Consider the following 21,010-nt stretch of genomic DNA (forward strand, 5'->3'; position numbering starts at 1 on the left):
GTGTTGGTGCCTTTCTGTCTCGCTGTGTTTGTGCTGTGTTGCTTCTTTTTGAAGAACCGTTTGCGGCTTGAGGCAGCCGGCATGACGGCTTTCAAGCTTTTGAGTAGTGCCTCCGGAGAGGCGCGTAGGAGAACTGCAATAAAAGGGAGGCATCTGGAGCTTCCTCGGCACTCCAGTGCCTCGGTCTGTTCAGTTGAAGTTGAGCACTCTGGAACAAGGACTCCACGTTCTCTTTTCTTTTCGTGGTTGAGTGTTAAGTGCAGGAAGGACAGTGATCTGCGAAGCCTCGACATGCTTTTCTTCGGCTCCGCTTACGAGGCCTGCGGAGAGCGTCTTTTATGGGGAATCAGGAGTGGCGCAAAACGATACGAAGACGACAAGAATCTCTCGTGTAAATGCCCTAAGAAAAACGCCTTCGGTGAAAGAGCTGGTCAGTTCAGGGCTCTGTCAAGCGGGGTACTGGAGTAGGTGCGTGGCTCGTTGCGCTGGCAAATTGGAAACGAACATGGCGAGTGATACATTTACGCGCAAGACCGGTCGACGCTCGTGGATATGTGCTTTGAATACCTTGTTATGCAGAGCTGTTCCTCAAATTATCCTCAAATTATAGTGTTGATGAATTCCCGAAGAGCATTCACCTAGAACAATAAAACATTGAGAAACCAGTCTTTCCAGATGTCGGCCGCTGCCGGGATATATCTCCAACAGCACGCGTCGAATGTACCGTCTGGATCGAGTGAAAAAGACCAACAGACTGCAGGCGCTGCAGTCTTCCGCCTCCGCCAGGCGAATTTCTGGCGTCTTCGAGCGAAAATGACCTGTTCAGAGAGTGTTCTGTTTCCTGATTGAAGAACGTTCGCGCTGCTCGACTCGCAACCTCAAGACCGTGTGCGAGGCAGAAGTCGGCACTGTTCTTCGACGAGGACGCACTCGCTCGCGGACGCGAGCTTTTCCTGCAAATCTTTCGCCGGGTCTCCAAACGCCATCAGCAGACGAACTGCGAGCGGTGAAACCTTTGGTGTCAGTCCAGCCCCGCTGCCACAGGAGCGTTCCTGCGCCGCATGGAGTGAATCTGCAAGGCTTCGCCGGTGAGTAGACGAACGCGGGCAACACTGAAGACGGGAGCAGAGAAACGTTCGGAGGCACCCGTCCACCGCGACTCGCGAGATCCCCGCCGACACTCGCAGGTCTGTAGAGCAGCGAGTGGCGTTGAGGAGCTGACGGAAAAGGCCCCGGGCGTGGAAGACGAAACAGCATGCGCCCGCTTCAGTAAGAAGTTCACGCGGAAGCTCGAGGACGGAAGCGTCCCCGACAAACGCTGAGCCTTCCCTGGGAAGGACCTGTCGTCACAAACAGAGAGCTTGGCTGTCGCCCCTGTCCTCCCGTTGCGGAAGTGACGCAGCGAGCACCAAAGGCGGCGCTGCCACTGCGACAGCCATCGTCCAAATTCAGGGAATCAATCCTTGAACACTGGAGAAACTCCTCGCGCGTTTCGCTCGTCAGACAGCAAACTCGCGTTCTGTCTCTGCCGCATGCGCGCATGCAGGCAACTGTTTTATTTCGAGTGAAGAAGTGTGATGTGCTCGCAAAGCCGTCGCAAGCAGCAGAGTTGCGTTTGTGGGCTTCGCATGAAGAAAGCGAGGAAAACGGTTTTTATTGCAGACCCATAGTCGCGTCTGCGTGCATTCGTCTTGTAGTTCCGTGATGTTTCTCTCTTCCACTTGCCTCCCGAAGAAAATCCAGCTCGCGGAAAGGTGAGTCGCCGGGGGGCGTTCACTGCTCGCGTCCGGCTCACGTCCTTGATTTGCTTGGGTCTTTTTTCTTCCTTCAGTCTTTTGCCGCAGTGATCGCATTTCGCTTCGGCGAGCCACCCTGTTTTTTTCCGCAGCCCTCGCGAAGGCGAAAACCTTCCTCAGCTGCTGTCCTTTCTCAGGAGCATGTGTGTCGATTCTCTCGCAGCATGCAACCTGTTCCACTCTTCAGAAAGTTGGTATCTGCTGTTTTTCAAGGCCGCTTCTGAATTTCGTCTTCACCTCTTCTGTCCCTCGTCGCAACGTCGCCTTGCACGCTTCCGTCTTCTTCGAAACTCCTCGAGGTCCGCTGCTCTCCGAACTCGGCCCTGGCGATAAGTCGAGCGCTTCTGTCTTTTTCGGTCGATTTCTTTGTCGGCGACAGAGAAGATGCGCAGGCCGTCTGGACCAGGCTTCCGTCTGCGCGCCCTGTTGTCCTCCTCACGATTTCTGTCTGCTTCCCCCCTCCAACTTGCGTCTCAAGAGATTCCTTCGTCCAAGGTTTCTACCGAGCCCCGCTGTGCATGCACCGAAGGAACCTGAGCGTTTTCCGCTGCCGTGGAAACTTCGCCGCGGAACTCCGCCAAATCGACGTCTCCGCAGGGATCTGAGCATCCGCCTATAAGAGCAACGCTTCGAGCCGCCAGGCTCGGCTCCCCGGCAAGAGCACCGCTGCGCGTAGGACTCTCCGGAGACGCAGAAAACGGTCTCTGCTGCGCAACTCCTTCTGGATGAAATTCTTCTTCGTCTCACCTCTCCGTTCCTCGTGCGTCGCCGTATATTCGGGCAACGGCCGCAGGAGGCGTAACTGTGGCGGACTGAAATCTTCTTTCGTCTGGTCCATCGGTCGCCGCAGGACGGCCCGGTCGCGTCGCAGATACTCTGTCGACTTTGTCTGTTTCCTCACAATTCGGTTCAGAGGTCATTCCGGAACTCTGCGTCTTCAGTGCCGGCCGGATACGCAGGCTTCGGTGACGAAATCTGCGTCTGAGGGTGAATGTTTACGCGCCGCGACTTGAGGATCCGCGCCTCTGTCGCAGTCTGCCTGAGACTCGAAAGAGTCGTTTTCCGAGGCCTCAGGAACCTTCGCCGATCTCTCAGCGGCGGAGCGTCGCCGCGTCTGAGGGCATCGGAGTTCTCTCGCTCTCTTCGAAAGCGAGAAAGTCCATGTCACAGAGTCAACTCGCCCAGAGTGCATGTGCGACAAGGAAAGCAGCCTGAGGAAAGGAGAGGTCTGAAGCTGAAGAGGGCAGGGTGCCCACCTGAATCACAGAGTTTTGCCAAAGTCTCTCCCCTCCTCTGGTGTTTGTGGTTCCACGCTCCTCCTTCTCTTCCTCGAACTCGTTCACCGTCTTCTTCCCCTTCCGCGTCTGCTTCTGTTCGTCGAGTCCTTCTTGTGCCTGCGTCCGTTTGTTCTCGCCTGTTTCTTCTCACTTTTTGACTGAAAGATGTTGCCGTTCTGCGGCGTCAACGCCGAGACGCTGGTGCAAGCGCTCCAGAAGCAGAAGCTTCGAGTCGACGGTCGCGGCCCGGACCATTTCCGGCGTCTCCAGATTTCTTTTCGGCAGAGCAATGGCTACGTAAGATGTTGACGATCTGTGTGTCAACGGAGACCTCAGAGTTCTCTGGCGGTCCATCCTCGTCTGTTTCTTCGCTCCAGTGCCTGTGGCTGACGCGCGTCTGAAACGCCCTCGCGAAGGCACCTTCAGTCCTCCACAGGGTCTCCTGCAAAGCCGCGTCTCTCCAAGCACTCAAGAACGCGTCGACAGGCGAATGTGAAGGGGGAACTTCCGCGCCTGACTTGCCGACTGTCTCTGGAGAACTGCTCGCTGAAACCGGTGCAAAGAACTTGCGTCTTCTCATGCATGAAGTTGCCTTTTACAAAGAGTAACACTGTGGCGTTGTCCGGTGTTCAAAAAACGAGACTGGCTTAGCGAACGCGTCACTTCGTCCTTGGCATTTATCGCAGAAAGCTGTTTCTGTCTTTGTCTTTCGCTGTCGCGCCCCCACTTACGCGGTGCACCTCACGTTTTGCGTAGGCAGTTTCTTTGACTCCTTCCTTTGTCATGCCAGTGTCTCGGACTTTGTCTCCTTTCGTCCTTTTTCACCTCTTTCCTTTCGTTTCTCTCTCTCGGCCTCTGCACCTTCTTCCTCGGCCTTTCTTTCCTCTCCTCTTTTGCTGTGAAGCTGCTGCGCCGTCTGATGGTCCTCCTACCTTTCTCTTTTCCCCACTGTTTTTCCACAGCTGGTCCTCTGCTTTTCTCCAGTTTTTTCGTTTTTTGCTCATGTTTCTCGCTTTTTCCCCTTCACTAGGTTTCTTCTGTTTTCCCCATTCTCCCGCCATTCTTCTCTCTCCTTTTTCATTCTGATTGGAGGACGAGCACGGAAATTATTCTTTTCAATAGACGTTTCAGACTATTCAACAGATAATTCAAATGAAAGTTCACTAGTACTCCCTAATATGATCTCTGTTGTATCCATGAAACGCCTGGATATTCCCCTGTCCATAGCATGAACTCGGCTTTTCGCGTTCGCTCACTCTTCCGCTCCACTCGGACTCTTCATCGTCTCCGTTCTTTTCTCCTTTTCGGCTTATAGGCGGAGATCGCGTTGGGTCACACCCGCTGCGTGTCTCAAGTAACTGCGCGCCCGTTTGCCTTGCTGCCGACGGACCGAGCGTCTGACGGGGAGTTGTCGTTCCGCGTTTCTCTGTCTCCGTCCATTCCTGCAACTTCTGCAGAGCTGGCCGGACAAGTTGCGCTTGCTGCCTCGCTAGCTGCAGACAGCCGCAGACGCGGAGGCAAAAGTTCGGAACTCGAACGCGAGCTCGAACGCATGCTTCGTCGCCTCCTCAAAGACAGTCGAGTCGTCGACACCGAGGCGCTCTGCATTCAAAGCGGAAAATGGGTGGGCAACTCGAGTTCAAGGCAACACACTTTCACCACGCAGTGGCGACAGGCACATGCGACACAGCTCACTCGATATATATAAATATATATATATGTATATATGTATATATATGTGTGTGTATACGTGGGAATCTGAAATATATATACATATATATATATATATATATATTTATATCCCTGTGTATGTATGTGTACGGGTGTGTACAGTTGAGGTGTAACAATGCATATGAGCGTTTTCGTTTGAGGGCATCTGGACGCAGCATGTGTTTGTCAGCGTTTGTTGTTTTTGTTGTTGTCTGATTGAACCTGTGTAAGACCTGGAATTTCGTTGCATGCATTTGTTCCTGTCTGGCTGCCTTGTGTTCTCCAGGCTTGGCATGTCCTTGTGGCAGTGACGGTTCTAGAGGACGATGGAAATTTGCGGGATGCGGCTCTTCTGGCTGCACTCTGCGGACTCATGCACTTCAAAAAGGAAGTACGTCTTTTTCCTTTTTCTTTTTCCTCCTTTCTCGTCTCGTTTTTCACATCTTTCGTCTCTCCTGGTGCCCCCTTCCACGTTCTCTCTCCTAGTGTGTCGTTGCAAGTTGGGGATATGCTCTGAGGACCTTGACGAGTCTCTTCAGCGGCGTAGCATGTTTCAGTGTTTTCTCGTCTTCTTCGAGAACCGGCGAAACAGACAGAGCCGTCTCTCGTTTCCAGCGACGGCCTGTGACTGTCACCTCGAAGAGAACCGATGTAGATCCTCCTGTTTCGTGTATAATGCGTTTCCTTCCTTCGAGTATGCGGCGGCTCAAACCACTTGGTATTTGCGTCTCGCACGGAGACATTTGCTGCTTCCCAGGTCTTTTCCTGATGTGCAAGAGTCTTAACACTGTCGGATTCTGGACCGGTCGGAAATCGTTTCGCGCTGTCGTAGCCAAGTTCTAGTCAGTGAACATGGTTTCGAGAACTCTCAGGATGTCTGAGAGTCTATTCCGGGCAGCGCTTGTCTCTTCCCGGTGTGCTTTCAATCCAAATTCATCTTGAAACTTTGCAAAGGCCGTCGTTTTCCAAACATCCCAGGGGCCGTTCCCGGTGAGGTTGTGGTGCACAGGCGACCAAGCGACTTTACTTGTGAGTGACGCGCGCCGCGCGCAGGTGTCGAAACGGCTGGAGGTTTCCCTCGGCAGGAACTTCAGATATCCTGTTCTCGTTTGGCAAACCAGTTGGAACCATATGCGAGAATGCTGGTTTCGTCCTTGCCAAGAAGTATTCATTCGGCGTGATAGGAGAACAGACCGCTGATGCAGTGGAGGCGCGTATCGGACTTCTGATCTACCAAGCAGCGAACTGTGCTTGGTCAGGTTTCATCTGCTTTCGGATTCTTGTTCCGCCACCGGCGATTCTGCGTCCTGCCTCGGACTCCCGTGGAGTTCTGTTTGAGAGAAGCGTACTCCCACCGCCAACAGCGTCAGTATTGCCTCAGAGAATACGCTTCACCCGTTCCTTGTCTCTGAGAGTGTCTCCTCCCTTCCAAAGTCGGCTTTCCTTGGCTCTGAGAATGTTTCTTTTGGCTCAGTTGTTGGTATTTGCAGGCAGTGACCGTCGACGGGGAGACAGCGGTGCTTCATGCTGCGGCAGATCGCGAGCCGCTGCCTCTGTGCATCCACCACCTGCCCGTCCTCGTTTCGTTTGCTTTCTTGCCGCCTCGAACGTCGCTGCTCAACGTCAGTGCGCCGAAGACCGAGGGGGAAGAAGAAGAAAATGTCTCCGGATCTTCTTTTCCGAGTGACCTGCGCAACGTCCACGATGACGACGACGACGTGGACTACGTCGTCGACCCGTCAGCTCTTGAGGAGGCAACTCTCCCAGGCAAGGTAAAAACGCCGTCGAATGGATGCCTTTGAGTTCTCTTTTAAAACTCTAAGGAGAGGTCACTCTCTGTGTTGGTGGAGATACGTTCGACGGAACGCTTCTGTAGCAAGTAGAACGTTGAAATTCGTTGTTGTAGAGGACAATCTGGCCCGAGAGGCGCTTGTCAGGTTCTCACCCAGTAGACTGATCGATCTGTGTGTTTGTCGACGCTCAAGCTCCCTGCGATTTCGGTCTCCACGGGTGTATTCCTTGCATGTCTTATACCCAGTTGATCTTTTCGATGAACGCTGTTTGTGTCGACACAAGCGTTCAACGTTGAAACGGTTCTTTCTGTTACCGCTTATCTCGCGTCTTCTAGGTTGTATTATCTAAGTTTACGTAAGGTCCGTATCTCTCCTACTTCCATTTGAAAGGTTCCTAGCAACCCTGTAGGTCTCTTTTTTCAGGCAATTCCGTCTGTACAGCTGGTGATTTCACGGCTCTTCTCGTGCCTCCTCTTCTTTCCACGGGTGTCTCCCTCCTTTGTGTGCTTCCAAATGTCGATGTTGAAAACGCAGTCGAGGTGCAGTCGTCTCTTCAACGACGCCGTTAGGTGTACGGAGTCAGGGGGTGTACTTCCTCTGTGTGAAAAAAGATTTGCGCGCGGACACAGCCATGGCACTCAGGCGACGTTTGATTCGATAAATTTAGTCCATTCAGAGCATTCAAGAGACAACACAACTTTGGAGGCACCTGTCACGCATACATAATTGATTTGTTCCCCAGCGGCGTCTAGTATGCCGGGAGTACACACACCCAGGCATCGCTGAGCGTCGCTTCCTGTCGTGTCTGAACGAGTTTTTTTCCAGGGCGTTTCGCGGCGTTGAACGCAGTGTATTGGTGTCAATTGTTGCAGGTTCCTCGAAGATTCAGGGGAACTTCTTTTTTGATGTGGGCCGCAGAGAGAACGGTCTTGAATGTCCGGAAGTCCTTGTTCAACACAACCGACTGTAGCTTTGCAGATGGACATGACTTTTGTTTGAATTGCACCCGTTAGTCTCCGTAGAGCTGGATATAGCCAGTCTTTTTACGTTGTGTGTAGGCTGTTGCCCTTCGGAGACTCCACCTCTCTTGTATCGATACTTGAATCACACGGGTATCAACGTGACTGAAATTTGTGTCACTGTCAACTGTAGAGTGTGCAGATTCGTTTTTCAGATGCATGCGTATCGCGTGAGAGACTCTCCCCTTCGCGCTTGCATTTCGTCTATGCCTTTCTCTGTGTATCGCGAGTTTTGCAGGTGTCGATTGCCGTAGGGAAGCAGGGCGAGCTCTGTGGCATGTACAAAGTCGGAGGACCTGTTCTTCGGTTTTCTCACCTCATGAAACTCACCAAGGTAGTGACCTTTGCCTGAAGGGAATTTTCTGTTGTCTGTGGTGCGAAAACTTAATTTGTTGCAAACGGAAAAGAGATGGCCAAAGTGAACTTCTCGATCGTTGTGCGACTCGCCTGCACTTCTAGCTTCGTGAACACTACGCTGGGTACCACTGCTCGTGCTGCCCTCAATACGAAGGTCATAGCAAGTTCAGAAGAACTTGGACAGCGCGAAGCTCGGCACAAGACAAAGAGATTTTATCTGAGCCTAAGAGTCGTCTTCGACAATCTGTCGTATGCAGAATGCACACGCAGGCTTTCTCTGTCGAGAAACGGAATATTTCCCTGCCAAATTCACGGTGGTGGTTCTCGCTCAGAAAGGGATCCTTGGGTGGAAAGATGAATCGCTTCTCGGCATGTCGACTTTCGTTTTCTGCAGCTCGCCGCAGCGAAGGCGAAAGAACTTTTGTCGATTGTTCAGGCGGCTATCCAGCAGGAGCGCGAGGGCCAGCAGCGGCGCCGCCGAACAAACGCGCGAAGCCGGTGAGGATTTCATGTTCACCCTTGAGACCGCAGTCGAGTTGCCTCCGCGTTCTTTGCCGCGCGCATGCAGGTGCATTCATGCAGGAACGATGTGCAGCCAACCGAGTAGCAGTTGAGTCAAATCCATGGCAGAACGGTGTAGGTTTTGTTTGTGGTTCTCGAGCTCCCCTCGACCCTACGAAGTCACGCTTCTGGACTCGCAGTGTACCTCACTAACTAGCTTTTTCACGGCGATGCTCTCAGTGCAAAAGAGAGCCGAGGGGATGCGGGAGAGTCCACGAGCTCTTTCGTAAGCCTTGCGACCCCCTGCTGACGGGTCTGGTGCTGTAGCTCCAAGAGACACCACAGACACAAACGAGAAGATGCAGGAGTGTAGCTGGAACCGTATTCAACTCGAAGAAACACAGACACTGTGGTTGGTCGAGTGCTGAAGAGGACTCGAGTTATTTTGAGGCGCAATCGACGCCACCCTGTCACTGGGCTGAACAAACAGTGTTGGACTGCGTAATCGAAACCGCCATGTGTGCCTCGCGAGGCATGCCGTGCGGAGGAGAGAAGCTCTTTTGGCTTCTTTCTCGGAAAATGTTTTTTACAACAAAGCAGAGTCAATCCAAATCTGTTGTGTTCATATACTGTGCCTAAACATTGGTCCTGGAAGACTTGCATCACGAGTTGCTGCATCCATTTCAAAGTTTCTGTCCTGCCTGTCGCTCAGGTACGACGAGCCGTCTGTTCTCCTGACTCTGCCGGAGAAACACACGCTGCCGCTTCCGTCAACAGGCCTGACGGTACCGAGTGCTCCGGTCCTTCCGACCCAACCGTGTTTTTCTGCTTCTTCTCCCGAAACAGAGTCGCCGACATGGCCTGTCGCTACGCTGGACGACTCGCGAAAGTCTTCTGAATCCAGTTCTGCGTTGCCACCTTCGCCACCGCGCCTGTGTCGGAGCTCCGAGCCGCGAGAGGAGGGCCGCGCTCACGGAGAACGAGTTTTTCACGGCGGAGGAAATCGACGAAGTATGGAACAGAGAGAAACAAACAATTCCATTCAGAACAGCGGAGCGGAGCGGAGCAGTCCGGCGAGGCTGACCTTCCCGTTCACGCAGCAGTTTCTGAAGGGGCGCCTGCGACGGAGGATCCCGACAAACCGGTGCAGCAACGCGAGTTGGGAGTCAACTCACGATTCCAGATGGGTTTGAATGGAGAACTCGGGGATCCCGGAGAGGAAGACCTCGATCTGTCGAGTGCGATTTCATCTTCGTTCGCCTCCAAGGTGAAAAAACTGCGGAAGTCGCCGTGAACAAATAACGCCAAACTTTGTGAGTGCGTGCGTTTTGCGCTCCCGCCGTCGGGGGTGTTCCGGTGGGCAGACGAAGTGTTTCCGATTCACTGCGGGTTGCCATCGCTGTCGAGCTCTAACTTCAGACTCGGTAGTAAACTTTGGTGCCAGTTGTTTGTCCAGTTCGTCAGATGCGGTTCGCAGGGACGAGCTGTATTTTGCTGAATACATGGTTGTCAAAGCAGACTTTTTACCGGCAGGTCTCGACCAGTGCGCTCCCAAGCATTGGTGCTCCACCTAGCAGCACCAGATGGTCGGCAGAGCGACGTTAGTCTTTCATGCGTATCCTCCTTCCTCTTGCCGTATACAAGCCATCCGCAGAGCTAGCAAATGGCAAACGAAATCCACAACACCCCGTGCTGAGTTCGCATCACAGCAGGACCCCACTCCCCGTTGCTGTGTCATGCAGAACTCGGTAGCTACGAGAACCCGTGTTACGACTCTTAAAGGTCCTTCTTTACCGGATTCAAGTTCCGCTGTGCTTTTCCCGACCATCGGGTGAAGTTTGCGAAGTATATCTGTCGGTTGCATGTGTTACACGCTAACATTTCGGCACTGTACGAAGGTGCCACTTTCATGGTAGCTGTTCCAGCAGTTAAAAGCCACGGAAACTTCATGCCGAATTTCGGCCACAAACGTGCAGACTCATAATCGCAAGTATCTAGAGTTACTTTCTGCACGTATGATCACGAGCGTTCGAAGGCGGTCCCGTGCCTCCTCTGTCTAAAAGATACATTTTTTTATGAGCAACCACAGGGTATATAGCGGTCTGAGTTAAGTGCGAGAATGGGAACCGGTGGGTTTCTACTCGAGGGCTCGAGTTCGCTGCACTTTGTGCGAAGACACTGTACTACGCAGAAGTCGAAGTCACATCTTCTGTGCCTGTCGAATTCGTTGTGACTGGAAAAAGCTACGCTGAATGCACGGAAACGGTCTTTCGACCGTCTGTCTTGTCCTTTTGAAGGATCGGAGGAAACGGCACCTCGAAGTATTTGCTGTTTGTTAGCATGTATTACAACAGTGTTACACGACCCCGTCTACAACGACTGCGCCACCTCTCTGACACCCTCCAGTCTGAACTACTGGACCGGGTTTCGCTGGACTCTCTAGAGCCGCAGCTTCAGTCCTCGAAATGTATTCTGGCGTCTCAGCGAAAATTCTTGATACAACGCTGCTAAGCGCACGCATGACTTTTTTGTGCGTCCCGTGCGCGAAGGGTACCGCCGGCGCTACGTCGTCTGGTTGGGTTGTCTTCGCTTGTTCAGTGTTTCCACATGCGGGTGCGGTTGAATTTCGAGAATCGGTGCTCTCGAGTACTGGTTTCGTACGGAAACAGGCTTGGATGCCACAATTGATGTTCAGTTTGAGCAGGGGAAGCGATACAAGCGACGACGCAGTGAATTTTCGCTACTCTGAACGTGCACTTGCGAACAGCGACTAACACGCAAGTGCTGAAAAGTCAGTGAAAATCCCCATAGCCTCAGGTGCCCTTCATGTGTACAGAGATGTGTAGCCATGTGTTTTTGTCCACTAGCGTTGCCGCCGTGGGTAAAAAGGTGAAAGTCGGAATATTTATTCAGGTACGGCTACTCTCGAGACTTCAACCGCCTTCAAGCGCTGCCGCCGTTGGCCAGCTGGCATTGCTTCAGAGCTTCGAAGTGGTGCTGGCACAGGCTCAGGTCTGAGTGACGCTGGATGCACTGCAAACACACATCAAAAAGAAAGCGCCACCATGTAACTGGACGCAACATCCAAGCATTTGCACCATCTAGTCCTATGGATAATCCAACCTCTGCAGCATCTAGCGATTCCACCCTGTAGCCCTCTGCGCCATCGAACTCTTTGAATTACGTGTCTGGAGGGGATGTCTAGTAGACCTCTCACATGGTACGGTCGCCGTGACCTCAGAAAAGCGTCGACAATCCGTGTATGTTGGAACTGTTTCGACACTAACACTACACAAGAAGCGTCGTCTTTTTGCCCCATTCCGCACACATATCCTTCGTCGTCCTTAGTCAGTGTCCACCTACGAAGCAGCCTCTACAGTCGACGGGAGTTCCTCCTCTGCACCAACCCTGCAGATGTAGAGGCGGCGTGTAAAGTTGTCTGGCATCCTCGTATTCTTTGGCAGATTCTAGATGTCTACCAACATTCGATTCGATGTGTCTTCTTTCACGCGGCTCAGCCCGCTCAGTTGCGGAGACGCCGCACACACACTGGGGGGTCAGTCTCGGCGGAAAACGAAAGTAACTGAGTTCTTGCGCATTTGGGCGCGTCGTTACTTTGGAAGCTGAAAGACGGACTCGTCATTAAGTGTCAGGGCGTCCTGGGCACTGCACGACGAGACTGGCCACTGTACTCTGTTCTAGTGTCGTTTGATGTTTTTTGCGAACTTCCCGGGTGGACGCTGACGCACAAAACCGGGACATGAAGGTGGGATGCACGGCAACTTCTCGCACGCAATCTCACCTGATTCAACTCTTCGTTGAGTTGCTGGCAGGCTCCGAAGGCGCGAGGCGCAGCAGCAGCCGGAGCTGCAACGGGAGCAACTGGCGCAGCAGGCACAGATGCGTTGGTGTGAACAACCTCCACCTGGCGGGCGCCCATCACTGCGTCGACTGCGCGCTGCGCGACTCCGAATCCGACTCCTGTAAGGATGCAGAAACGCGAATCAATTCGACAGGCTCAAGAGTCAAGGCTAGACGCCCACGGACCGACTTTCGGCTGCAGGCCGGGAACAAGAGACCACACAGACGCCCAACTCGCCGAATCTCCTTCAATCACGCGGCTGGCCAACAGAACGTGAGGATGAACGTGGTTGAGACCATTTCTCCCGCGTTCAGTGCTGGAGAACAACGGCGCCAAACGCACGGAATCCCCCCGGTAAAAACACGGAGCCTATCTTCCACCGGCTCCTGAATCCGAGTGAAAGCTGCACCTCGATGTGACAACCGCAGCCCGATGCTCAACAAAAACACCTAGACAGAGGTCAGTAGACAGCATAGACTCGTGCTCGGCTTTTTTAAAGATGTTCATCTACTCTCAACTTGCCGCAGGAGAAACATACCAGACGCCATTCCTCCGGCAACATTCGCCGCCATGTTGGCCATGAAGCCGCCGCCTCCGCTGGACGGGACCGGGGGGGGTGCATGGTGAACTGGGGCAGGCTGGGAAGAAGACGGCTTGCTGACTGAAAACACCAACCAGAGAAAAAGCCGCCGCCTTCCGTTTGAGATCGTCTTTTAACCACATCTAAGACACAAAACAGGGCTGGTCACGGTGCACTGTATTGCCTCAACGTGTCAAAAGACGCCAAGACGCCGACACTCGAGGAGGAGAGGGTGGGTACCATGGCAGGAGCCCTCGCGGCTGATATGATCGTGTCCCTCAAAAAACGGGTTCGTTACGTCTCAGACGAAAAATGAATTCGCTGCGCCTCAAGAAAAGGCCCGGCTTCTCAGACCTAAAAGAAACCGCAGCAATTCACGTGGGAGTGCCCGTAAGCCCGTTTCTTCGCAGTCCGATGCCAGTTCGGAGCCAGCCAAACACAACGTCCGGTGGAAAATAGCATTAGCACGTCACTGACGCCACGGACACTCAAGAAAAAAGTCAAAAAGAAACTGCAGCTTGCACCGGAAGAAAAGCGCCAGTTCCTACGAAAAACGCAAAACATCAGTTATCATCGCGACAACTGCCAGTGTTCAATCCCACCACCTGAGACCCGTCCTGCGTCACACAGCCGGAGCAATTCGCCACCGGAACGAAAAACAAACGAGTGGATCAATCAGACACCGAGAACTGTGGAACTGTTTTAACTTCCGATAGTTACAGGAGCGAAGCCCCGCCATTCGTGTCCGGGGGGAGGACGGTACAAAGGTGGGGCAAAGCGGGGCGAAGACTGCGAAGTAAAAACAGCGACGCGGCGGAACTCCACGACAGGAGAGTACATCAGCAAGGCATGAAAAAGACACGATCTGAAAAAGACCGACTGTTCCCGAAGATGAGGTTCTCACGTGGAAAAAACTTACAGAAGCCGCTGCCGCCGCTCGATGAAGACCTCCTCGCGCCACCTCTTTGGCGTGCCATTGTGTTGGGGAAGCGGACGAAAACAATGGCGAAGCGAAGACACAATCGAGAATGAAAATGGTAGCGAATAAACCTCAAAGGCAAATGCTTTTGAACTGAAAGCCTCGCGCGTTCACAACCTCCCTTGTCAGCTCGCCGGGGGATGCCGAGGTGCCGAGCATCCCGGATCGGTCGTCGTGCATGCAATTTTTCCGACGAAAAATCACAGCTAACAGCTGATGACAAACCGGTGCCGCGGCTGCCGCCATCTTGCCGCGTATAGTGCGACTGCAAAGGGCCAGACACTGAAGAGCCTCAATGGCAACACTTTTCGTCGACAGAACACAACGTGTCAGTCAAGTATGCGGATTCTTCTTCCTTAATTTTCCGTGCACAGCTGACATTACGAACATAAAGATGTATGATCCGTTGCGTACCAGTATTACCTCATCAGAAATAGATAGAGTCTGAGGACACAAGATCCTCTATTGAGAACTGGGTACGTCAAGTAAACTTTATGGACCTCGTGGCTCCACTCCGTCATGAATGAACACGGTAACTGAATATATTTGGAAAGTGTGAGGAGATTGTTTTCGCGTGTGCTTCAACAGCACTGCGGACTGAAAAGGCGCTGCCGAGTCCGCCGCGACGCTGGCGGGGTCAGTTGGGTCATTAAAAAAAGAACTTTTCACACTGGTACGCAGTGTGGTTGTTGCCTACGTGAAGACATCAAACCACTGTATTTTCGTGTTAGGAAATGGCCTCCTATAGCACTGTCAATCGGTTTTACGGTCCAATCGTGTCTCGAGTACTTGTGGTCGGCTTCGCTTCATACGAAGTATCATGTTGTTCAGACCCAGCGCATACACTGATCAGGTCTCACTCATAAGGTTACGCTTCCAACCACGTGATACGCCGAATGTGCAAGCCAGCCGCGTACATCTGCCGCACGATGTCCTGTGTCCCGTTTGTTGGTCAGGTTGAATTCCGAAAGGATGGCAGCTCGTCCACTGAAATCGTCCTGTCTTTGCCGGAATGCCTACCACGTAACATCGTGAGAAAGCGCGTGTGTTCGTGTGCGCACGACGTGGTTTCTGCAACAGAGAAGTTTTGGGTAGTCGGTAACTGACTGTCTTGATTCTACGTTCACTCCGTGCATTCCTTGACATATCAAGAGACGGCGGTATAATCCAGTATCCGGCGCCTTTTTGAAAACAACTATGGAATGGGTGGCACCCCTTTAGTTGTGGACGAGTGCCTCCCAATTTCGTTCGGGAAACTTGACTCATTGCACCGCACGGGACGAGAATAGGTTTTCGTTATTCTGTCGGTCTTGTGGGAAGGAACGGACCGTCCGAACCGGTGGCAGCCGCCTCTTCTGCAGCAGGCCTGCAATTCCGTTCTGTCTGACTTTCCTTAGAGTCCGGCGCTGTTCTGGTGAAAGCGATGGATAATTTAATTAGGACTACAACTACAGGTGTCACGCTTCTGCGCCTGGGGGGGATGCTCTGTTGGCATTCAACTTTCACGCGTAGCAGCTCTGGTAAAACTAAACGCTACAGCTATCACACAATTCATGCAGTTCTAGAAGTGTTTGGTTCTCCATTCAAAACTAAACTATTAGGTTCTTCCAATAGAAGGTAACGCTGATCATAGTGTACACTGGCCAAGGTCTCGACGAACCATAAATGCATAGTGCTTCTGTTGGCTCCCCGTCGTTTCGCATGTGGTTACCGCAGCCACTCCGCTACTTCGGCAAACAGTGGAGGAACTTTGTTTGTTTACTGTGAAGCAATGTACGAAGGCCGTCATTTTGCTCTACAAAGAAAGATTCCATTGATGAAGAAGATTCATCGTGGTACTGTAACCCCAAAGGCTGGTCGCGCAACACAACTATGTTTAGGGTTGGACGTGTCTCACGCTCCCATGCAAATCACTCTCCTGTTGGTGCTTGCCGATCTCAAGTTGTGAGACGTAGCGCCATCTGAGTGTGTGTGGTTCCGGTGGGTCAAAAAAAAGTGCATTTTTTAGAATTCACGAATGTGTGTGTACTCCCCCTTATGGATTGTACCAAGGCAAGTTTCTACTCCACCGTGTGCATCCCGCCCGGTGGCGGGGGAAACGAAGCTTACAGACACTCGCATTCGCAACGTCCGCTTAACACGTGTGTTCCGGGACGGAAAACGTTCTTGTCGTACAGCACCACTGCTGTCACTTCCGACAGCTGCCTACTAGAAAGGCACGTATATCCCCGTAGTATTCAGCTGGACAAACTTTGGTCGTGTTGCTCAGCCATTTTCATCCTAGACTCCTTCAGTAGTCGGAAAAGGCTCAGTTGATTACTTGGGGAACACAGAGCCATAAACGGCCTCGCTCCCGGAACTCGTCAACCTTTGTTAGACGCTTAGGTCGAAAACTATATTGCGGGTTTGTAGCGACGCAACACTCCGCAAATGGAATCAAGTGGCAGCTCAGTCGCACACAAAGGTTACCTGGATACGTCCACAGAATGTGCATTGAGCTGCATTAAATTCTCATCTATTGAAGGGCTGAGCCCCACTGAGTGCCTCGGATGCTGACGGCATTCGCGGAGCCACTGAGCGATCGAAGACTCGGACGAGGCTTTCTTCCAGTGGTTCCGTAGAGGCATGCGCGATTGTCGGCGTGGTTTGAGCCGCACTATGCCATGCTCAGCGGTGCACAGTTCGTTCACTGAACTTCGCAGCGATATCCACTATGGAATGCAGGCCGTACCCCACCGCCGCTACACGATTCGGCGTTTCAGTTTCATTTTGCAGGGAAGTCCCACAATTCAGACACACAGGGGCGTCAGTCTGTTTTCTCATCCACAGGCGATTTCTGAGACGACCTCACTGGCTCCTTTCGGCAGAAGTTCTGAATGAACCCCCAGGCGCTGACGACGAAATCAACGAAAAAGATAAAAACAGCAATTGCGAGGACTCCCCAGGACGTCAAGAAAGCGGCGTTGGACTGGCAGACAAGGCGGGATAGATAAATGTCGTAATCCAGCTGTCGCACCGGGTACTCTGAGTAGTTGCAGCTGAACTTGAGCTGGTGCGCGCCGAACAGCATTCCGCCGACACCGACAGCATTCACAACGACGAAAACAAAATTGACGAGGGTATTGACAGTGGCGAGGACGTGGGAGCGACTCCAGGCAGCTAGACACCCGTACAGTCCACAGCCGACATTAACAAAGCCCATAATGTACAGCGCACTCAACGTCGTGTCGAAAAAAAGCGAGTATTGGGACGCCACAGCTACAGGTAGGATATTCACCGTCCGGATGATGCTGTCGACAGCGGTTTGACGAGAGACGTCCGCAGCCGGGTTGAAGAGTCCGCCGCGAGTCGGCTGTCCCATTTGCTCCTCCAAGGCGCGGCGTAGGAGAACGTTCCGGATCTCGCGGACCAAGTCCGCATACTGGGAACTGTCTCGAGCGACGAGCGTGGCCATTGAGAGAACTGTGGCGCCCGCAGCGAACTTGAGATAGCCTAGAATCAGAGTCGCCTCGAAGAAGCGTGTATATCCCCTGAAAAGCAAAGACAACTCGGAGCAGACGGCCGCAGCAGCAACGCCGACGGTCATCAAGATGAGCCCCTTCTGGTCGCAGAGCGACTTGCCCGCACGGACCGCGGCCACTGTCGGCTCGGCGTAGAGGTACGTCCAGTCGTAGGAGTTGAAGTTGCAGAATCCCTGGAGGACGAGGAAGACTGGCGCCACGAGCACCGCGAGACAACAGGTGCTGATGAGGCAGCAAATGATGGTCGCTTTTTCCTCGCGGGCGAGGCTTTTCTTCGACCCACTCTGAATCGCTGCAAACGTCATGTAGCAGTTCACGGAGATCGTCAGGACGAGGACGAGCAGGGGCAGCAGCAGCTGCCACTCAAGTGCGACCAGCATGTCGTCTGCCCACGCGTAGCCTTCTCCGACGGAGAAAACGTTTTCGCCTTTGTAGCAAATCGCTTCGTTGCATGCGACGCTGTCGCGCACACGGGAAAACGTGAAGAGGCCGACGCCGAGAAGCGCGACGGCGCAGACCAGCCGGAATGTCAAGGCGAAGTGCAGCGGCAGGGAGCTCCGTGGCGGGCGACTCTTTTGGCGTCTCCCGTACTCCGCGAGCTCTCCAGAAACCATTCGCCGAGAAAATGAAACGGTGTATCGCGTGGAGTCACCGGCCTGCGGCTTCAGAGGAGAGGCTGTCCGGTCGACCTCGAATGCCGCAGGTCCCGTTTGTCGTCTGGAAGACCGAGATCCGTTCGTCACGCGACTTGCTGCAGGCAACTGCGGCTCCCACCGAGTCGCAGGTCTCTCCAACTCGTCCACAGGGCCCCAACTAACGCTGATCGGCGCATCGAAAGCCTCCCCAGCCATCCCTATCTCGTCGCTCCCAGTCGCAGAGAGATCTCTAGTCGACCCCGGCATCTCCAGGTGGACCTCCTCACCTTCGCCGTCGATGCCACTCAGTAACCGCCCCCCAGAAGTCGCTCCGGACGGCGCATGCGACCGCGCCTCGTCCTCCCGGGTCGACGCGGGCGCAACCTGTCCAGAGATGGAAGTCTGCCGAGAGGCAACTCCCTCAACTGTGTCCCGTCGCTGCAAATGAGACCCGGAAGCTCCTCGCTCGAAAGATGACGTCTGGTTTCCAAGAGACATTTCCAGCAGTGAAGAAACTGGCAGGTCTAAAGAAGCGGCTGGGACATCCGACGCCGCTCTCGTGTAAGAACCAGCTCCGACATAAGACGGATTGGCATCTGAAAAAGCTTGGATATCTGAAGACTTATGGGCATCTGAAAAAACTTGGATATCTGAAGACGGATAGGCATCTGAAGCTGAGCCCTCTTCAGCATCCAGTGTCACCTCGCAGGCTCGGGGGTCTGAGGATGGCGACGCCGAAAGCGGTGGCTCCTGCCCCCGCTCCGGCAAGAAGTCGGGGATGATTTCAATACTCACGGAGGATGTGTCACTCATCTTGGCGCAGTCTGGAAAACAGCAGCTTCGCAGGAACGAGGGAAGTGCAGCGCCAGTGTCGAACCACGCACGGAATCTCTAGGATTCAAGTCCGCGCAAGTGGGGAAACCAACTTTGGCACACCCCCCAGAAAACGCGTGCGACGCTGCTGGTTGCGACGTCACCCGCAGTCCCCTGCATGCGCGGAGACATGGACAGAACCATGTACTGGTTCAAGAACCTGGCTCCTGTTTCGTTGGCGTTGGGGTGCTTCGCTCGCCTGCAGCGGCAGTTTCGGGAGCTTCGAGTTGCGCAACTCGGGACGTCGTCCCTGCTTCATGTACAGAAAAAATCGGCCACGCATGCAGCAGCGCTGGTGGCATTCGCCCGGAGATACGCAGAGATGCTCGACGGGTTAGCCAGCGAGAAAAACTCCGCTGTCCAGCCTTCGGCCCGCGCTCTGGGAACCTCTAACGCCGGCAACGACCAGCAACGGGCGTCAAATGCAGGAAACTACGAAGCCCCTGTCTACCCAAAGGCATGTTCCCGATCAGACGTCGTGCGATCCCCCATCCCTCATCTCATTCACCGCGTTCTCAGTTTCCCTGTTGATATCGAGCTGTGTCTGGTCTGTCGCCAGTGTAGGGTCCAGGACCGCAGTTGGTCGCCAGGACCCACGCAACGGAGTCACCGCAGCCGCCCGTGTGATGCCTTAGAAGGCTAAGAAACCTACAGGGAGTGTCTGGGCGGCGAATTGAGAGGGAACAGAGGGAGAACCGGCGCAGTCGAACTCTGATCTGGTAAGCAAAAACTGCAGGAACTAGAGCAGCAGTCGAGTTCCCACGCAAGCATCGCTTAACGCTGAATCGCACTTTCGTTCTCGTCGACGAAAAGCCACAGCAGGGATCCACCCAAAGGACGAGGATCGAGAGGACTAGCGGCGCGCAGAGCAGGGGCTACTGAAACGAAACGCGGATGACACCGAGAGCAAGCAAAGAGAGGGCATGCCGTTTTTTTCCGCAGACAGCAAGCGAGAAGACGGACATCAAGTCGTTGACTCACGGCGAGTGCCGCGTGGAGACCCTGGACCGCCTCCGGCCCCGGGAAGCAGCCGGCGGGGCTACACGCCGGGGCAACAGAGCCTGGCGGGACTTACACTCCTCTCACATTACGTCAGCATGCCCACAGAACACAGCGTATCATGACGAAGAAGATTTGAGCTCCGTTAGATGCAGCAGTCCACTGGCACTCGAGGCGCTGAGACGCAGCTCGGAGACAAGATGCCATGTTTCACGGTGGAGCCGCGACGCCTCTGGAAGCACCGCCTCAAACGACGGCCTGGAGGCGACAGAGGGACAAGACGGATCCACTCGAAATCGGACAAATAAATTGAGATGACGTGTCGACACGGTAAGCGAAAAAAACGCGCAGAGGTAAAACAGAGAGCAGATGTGGGCGACTAGCCACAGGTCCGACGCGAGCGTAGCGTAATGCACTACCTCCCCTGCTTCGACGGCCACTGAGGAACCGACCGGTGGCCGCTTTTGGTGAAAAACTGGATGGACCAAAAAAGAGTAAGAAGGGTCAGAACGAATGCGCTTCGTGCGAAGCGGAGAGGCCACTCAAAACCCGACCCTGGATGTACCACCAGGGCGGGAGCAGCGGCCGCATACAACAGGCGCTAACAAACAGCGAAATGAGACCTGAACAAAGGCTGGTCTTCACCATTAAGAAGAGAATGCAAATTTCCGGGGAAGTCTCAAATGGGGCAGAAGGGCAGACACACAGACAGAAGGACACCTCCGGCGCGCCGAACCGCAGCCGTGGCGCAGTTCCTCGGAGAAGACAGCTGAGGTCGTGCCAGAAAAGTCTGGAGAACAGAAACACGTGTGTGGCTCAGAAAAACAAATGACGGATTCACCCGGGTTGGAGAGCTGCAGAAAAAACCGCTGGAAAAGACCTCAGGACACCACGGGGCGAAAGAGATGCACGCGTCTGTCCCCGTCGTGCAATGCAGAAGACTCGGTGTTTGGCATCGAATTCCGAAGAAGCTTACTTCTCCAGTCTTGCGTCCCAATCAACCTTGCCGCAGTGAAAAAGTGCTAAGAGCCGCCTCGTAGCGAGCCTATCCATTTTGATAGACATACGCGAGGGAATGAACGTATGTTGGGCTGGAAAGCACCGCCTC

General features: G+C 53.7%; 4 protein-coding genes across 4 annotated transcripts; 2 read left to right on the forward strand and 2 right to left on the reverse strand.

Moving 5' to 3' along the window:
- The first annotated feature begins 1,510 nt into the window (after positions 1 to 1,510).
- TGME49_213930 (3' exoribonuclease family, domain 1 domain-containing protein) lies at positions 1,511 to 10,178 on the forward strand. The gene is made up of 7 exons (XM_018779628.1): positions 1,511 to 3,370; positions 4,389 to 4,697; positions 5,070 to 5,174; positions 6,274 to 6,555; positions 7,834 to 7,929; positions 8,347 to 8,450; positions 9,166 to 10,178. The coding sequence occupies exons 1-7, from the start codon at positions 3,239 to 3,241 to the stop codon at positions 9,644 to 9,646; spliced, it is 1,509 nt and encodes a 502-aa protein (XP_018637912.1). The 5' UTR covers positions 1,511 to 3,238; the 3' UTR covers positions 9,647 to 10,178.
- Positions 10,179 to 10,804: 626 nt separating this feature from the next.
- Positions 10,805 to 13,969, reverse strand: TGME49_213940 (CHCH domain-containing protein). The gene is made up of 4 exons (XM_002371090.2): positions 13,815 to 13,969; positions 12,854 to 12,976; positions 12,256 to 12,434; positions 10,805 to 11,486 (listed from the first exon to the last, which is right to left on the reverse strand). The coding sequence occupies exons 1-4, from the start codon at positions 13,870 to 13,872 to the stop codon at positions 11,397 to 11,399; spliced, it is 450 nt and encodes a 149-aa protein (XP_002371131.1). The 5' UTR covers positions 13,873 to 13,969; the 3' UTR covers positions 10,805 to 11,396.
- A 237-nt stretch (positions 13,970 to 14,206) lies between these two features.
- TGME49_213950 (hypothetical protein) lies at positions 14,207 to 20,974 on the reverse strand. Its single transcript, XM_018779629.1, has one exon. It carries the CDS (start codon positions 18,841 to 18,843, stop codon positions 16,681 to 16,683), a length of 2,163 nt encoding a protein of 720 aa, XP_018637914.1. The 5' UTR covers positions 18,844 to 20,974; the 3' UTR covers positions 14,207 to 16,680.
- Positions 18,648 to 20,976, forward strand: TGME49_213960 (hypothetical protein). Its single transcript, XM_018779630.1, has one exon. It carries the CDS (start codon positions 19,022 to 19,024, stop codon positions 19,544 to 19,546), a length of 525 nt encoding a protein of 174 aa, XP_018637913.1. The 5' UTR covers positions 18,648 to 19,021; the 3' UTR covers positions 19,547 to 20,976.
- Positions 20,977 to 21,010: the final 34 nt, after the last annotated feature.

This window comes from Toxoplasma gondii, chromosome V, assembly GCF_000006565.2.
Source record: "Toxoplasma gondii ME49 chromosome V, whole genome shotgun sequence".
NCBI lineage: Eukaryota > Apicomplexa > Conoidasida > Eucoccidiorida > Sarcocystidae > Toxoplasma > Toxoplasma gondii.

Coding starts and splice junctions, on each gene's coding strand:
- TGME49_213930 (XM_018779628.1), top strand. CDS start 3,239: ATGTTGCCGTTCTGCGGCGTCAACGCCGAGACGCTGGTGCAAGCGCTC. Junction 6,556..7,833: donor AGGCAACTCTCCCAGGCAAG/GTAAAAACGCCG, acceptor CGAGTTTTGCAG/GTGTCGATTGCCGTAGGGAA. Junction 7,930..8,346: donor ACCTCATGAAACTCACCAAG/GTAGTGACCTTT, acceptor CGTTTTCTGCAG/CTCGCCGCAGCGAAGGCGAA.
- TGME49_213940 (XM_002371090.2), bottom strand. CDS start 13,872: ATGGCACGCCAAAGAGGTGGCGCGAGGAGGTCTTCATCGAGCGGCGGC. Junction 12,977..13,814: donor GAGCGGCGGCAGCGGCTTCT/GTAAGTTTTTTC, acceptor TGGTGTTTTCAG/TCAGCAAGCCGTCTTCTTCC. Junction 11,487..12,255: donor TCAACGAAGAGTTGAATCAG/GTGAGATTGCGT, acceptor GTGTGTTTGCAG/TGCATCCAGCGTCACTCAGA.
- TGME49_213950 (XM_018779629.1), bottom strand. CDS start 18,843: ATGAGTGACACATCCTCCGTGAGTATTGAAATCATCCCCGACTTCTTG.
- TGME49_213960 (XM_018779630.1), top strand. CDS start 19,022: ATGCGCGGAGACATGGACAGAACCATGTACTGGTTCAAGAACCTGGCT.